This window comes from Oratosquilla oratoria, unplaced genomic scaffold, assembly GCF_046742065.1.
Source record: "Oratosquilla oratoria isolate Oo_2021 unplaced genomic scaffold, ASM4674206v1 SCAFFOLD47, whole genome shotgun sequence".
In the NCBI taxonomy this organism is placed as follows: domain Eukaryota; kingdom Metazoa; phylum Arthropoda; class Malacostraca; order Stomatopoda; family Squillidae; genus Oratosquilla; species Oratosquilla oratoria.
In genome coordinates, this window is record NW_027467711.1 from 2,563,506 (window position 1) to 2,566,106 (window position 2,601).

The 2,601-nt window shown below is 63.4% G+C and overlaps 2 protein-coding genes across 2 annotated transcripts in view; one reads left to right on the forward strand and one right to left on the reverse strand.

The window, feature by feature from the left end:
- Positions 1–977, reverse strand: part of LOC143023379 (uncharacterized) — a gene marked incomplete at its 5' end in the record, with an annotated part of 1,154 nt that extends 177 nt beyond the window's left edge. The window contains 2 exons of the mRNA XM_076181900.1: positions 4–114; positions 311–977. Of these exons, the coding sequence (XP_076038015.1) occupies positions 4–114; positions 311–977 (778 nt within the window). The remainder of the gene's footprint in view (positions 1–3; positions 115–310) is intronic.
- A 135-nt stretch (positions 978–1,112) lies between these two features.
- On the forward strand, positions 1,113–2,286 carry LOC143023380 (uncharacterized; the record flags this gene model as incomplete). Its single annotated transcript, XM_076181903.1, has 2 exons — positions 1,113–1,610; positions 2,125–2,286. Coding segments are annotated over 2 exons (660 nt in total), but the record flags the coding sequence as incomplete, so codon positions are not given.
- Between the last annotated feature and the right edge of the window lie 315 nt (positions 2,287–2,601).

Genomic DNA, 2,601 nt, shown 5'->3' on the forward strand with positions numbered 1-2,601 from the left:
GACCTTCCAGACCTTTCAGACTTTCGAGATCTTCCAGACCTTCGAGAACTTCCAGATCTTCGGCGCCTTCCAGACCTTCGGCGCCTTCCATGACCTCTGCGCCTTCCATGACCTCTGCGCTCTCCAGGACCTCCGCGCTCTCCAGGACCTCCGCGCCCTCCAGGACCTCCGCGCCTTCCAGGACCTCCGCGCCTCCCAGGACCTCCGCGCCTCCCAGGACCTCCGCGCCTCCCAGGACCTCCGCGCCTTCCAGGACCTCCGCGCCTTCCAGGACCTCCGCGCCTCCCAGGACCTCCGCGCCTCCCAGGACCTCCGCGCCTCCAAGAACCTCCGCGCCTTCGAGGACCTTCGCGCCTCCCAGGACCTACGCGCCTCCCAGTACCTCTGCGCCTCCCAGGACCTCCGCGCCTCCCAGTACCTCTGCGCCTCCCAGGACCTCCGCGACTCCCAGGACCTCCGCGCCTCCCAGGACCTCCGCGTCTCCCAGGACCTCCGCGCTCTCCAGGACCTCCACGCCTTCCAGGACCTCCGCGCCTTCCAGGACCTCCGCGCCTTCCAGGACCTCCGCGCCTCCCAGGATCTCCACACCCTCCAGGACCTCCGCACCCTCCAGGACCTCCGCGCCCTCCAGGACCTCCGCGCCTTCCAGGACCTCCACGCCTTCCAGGACCTCCATGCCTTCCAGGACCTCCGCGCCTCCCAGGGGCTCCGCGCCTCCCAGGACCTCCGCGCCTTCCAGGACCTTCGCGCCTTCCAGGACCTCCGCGCCTCCCAGGACCTCCTCGCCTCCCAGGACCTCCTCGCCTCCCAGGACCTCCACGCCTCCCAGGACCTCCGCGCCTTCCAGGACCTCCGCGCCTTCCAGGACCTCCGCGCCCTCCAGGACCTCCGCGCTTTCCAGGACCTTCGCGCCTTCCAGGACCTCCGCGCTTTCCAGGACCTCCGCTCTTCCAGGACCTCCGTGCCTTCCAGGACCTCTGCGCCCTCCAGGACCTCCGCGCCTTCCAGGACCTCCGCGCCTTCCAGGACCTCCGCGCCTCCCAAGACCTCCGCGCTCTCCCAGGACCTCCGCGCCTCCCAGGACCTCCGCGTCTCCCAGGACCTCTGCACCTTCCAGGACCTCCGCGCCTTCCAGGACCTCAGCGCCTTCCAGAACCTCCGCGCCTCCCAGTACCTCCGCGATTCCCAGGACCTCCATGCCTCCCAGGACCTCCGCGCCTTCCAGGACCTCCGCGTCTCTCAGGACCTCCGCGCTCTCCAGGACCTCCGCGCCTCCCAGGATCTCCGCGCCCTCCAGGACCTCCGCGCCCTCCAGGACTTCTGCGCCCTCCAGGACCTCCGCGCCTTCCAGGACCTCCGCGCCTTCCAGGACCTCCTCGCCTTCCAGGACCTCCGCGCCTCCCAGGACCTCCGCGCCTCCCAGGACCTCCGCGCCTTCCAGGACCTCCGCGCCTCCCAGGACCTCCTCGCCTCCCAGGACCTCCTCGCCTCCCAGGACCTCCGCGCCTCCCAGGACCTCCGCGCCTTCCAGGACCTCCGCGCCTTCCAGGACCTCTGCGCTCTCCAGGACCTCCGCACTTTCCAGGACCTTCGCGCCTTCCAGGACCTCCGCGCCTTCCAGGACCTCCGCTCTTCCAGGACCTCCGTGCCTTCCAGGACCTCCGCGCCTTCCAGGACCTCCGCGCCTTCCAGGACCTCCGCGCCTTCCAGGACCTCCGCGCCTTCCAGGACCTCCGCGCCTTCCAGGACCTCCACACCTTTCAGGACCTCCGCACCTTCCAGGACCTCCGCACCTTCCAGGACCTCCGCGCCTTCCAGGACCTCCGCGCCTTCCAGGACCTCCATGCCTTCCAGGACCTCCGCGCCTTCCAGGACTTCTGCGCCTTCCAGGACCTCCGCGCCTTCCAGGACCTCCGCACCTTCCAGGACCTCCGCGCCTTCCAGGACCTCCACGCCTTCCAGGACCTCCATGCCTTCCAGGACCTCCGCGCCTTCCAGGACTTCTGCGCCTTCCAGGACCTCCGCGCCTTCCAGGACCTCCGCGCCTTCCAGGACCTCCGCGCCTTCCAGGACCTCCGCGCCTTCCAGGACCTCCGCGCCTTCCAGGACCTCCGCGCCTTCCAGGACCTCCGCGCCTTCAAGGACCTCCGCGCCTTCCGGGATCTCCGCGCCTTCCGGGATCTCCGCGCCTTCCAGAACCTCCACACCTTCCAGAACTTCTACACCTTCCAGAACTTTTACACCTTCCAGAACTTCAAAAACTTCGAGACCTTCAGGAGCTTATAAACGCTCGAAACCCTTAAGATTTGCGAGACCTTCAGGGTATTCGAGAACTTCGAGATCTTCAGGATCTTCAAGAGCTTCTACACCTTCGAGAGTAGGAAAAATAATAATAGTAATAACAATTATAGTAATGATAATAGTAATGATGATGATAACAATAGTAATGATAATGATAACAATATTAATAATTATAATGATAAATATATTAATGTCATTAAAGAAAAGAATGATAATAATGATGATGATAATAATAATAATAATAATAATAATAATAATAATAATAATAATAATAATAATAATAATAATAATAATAATGAT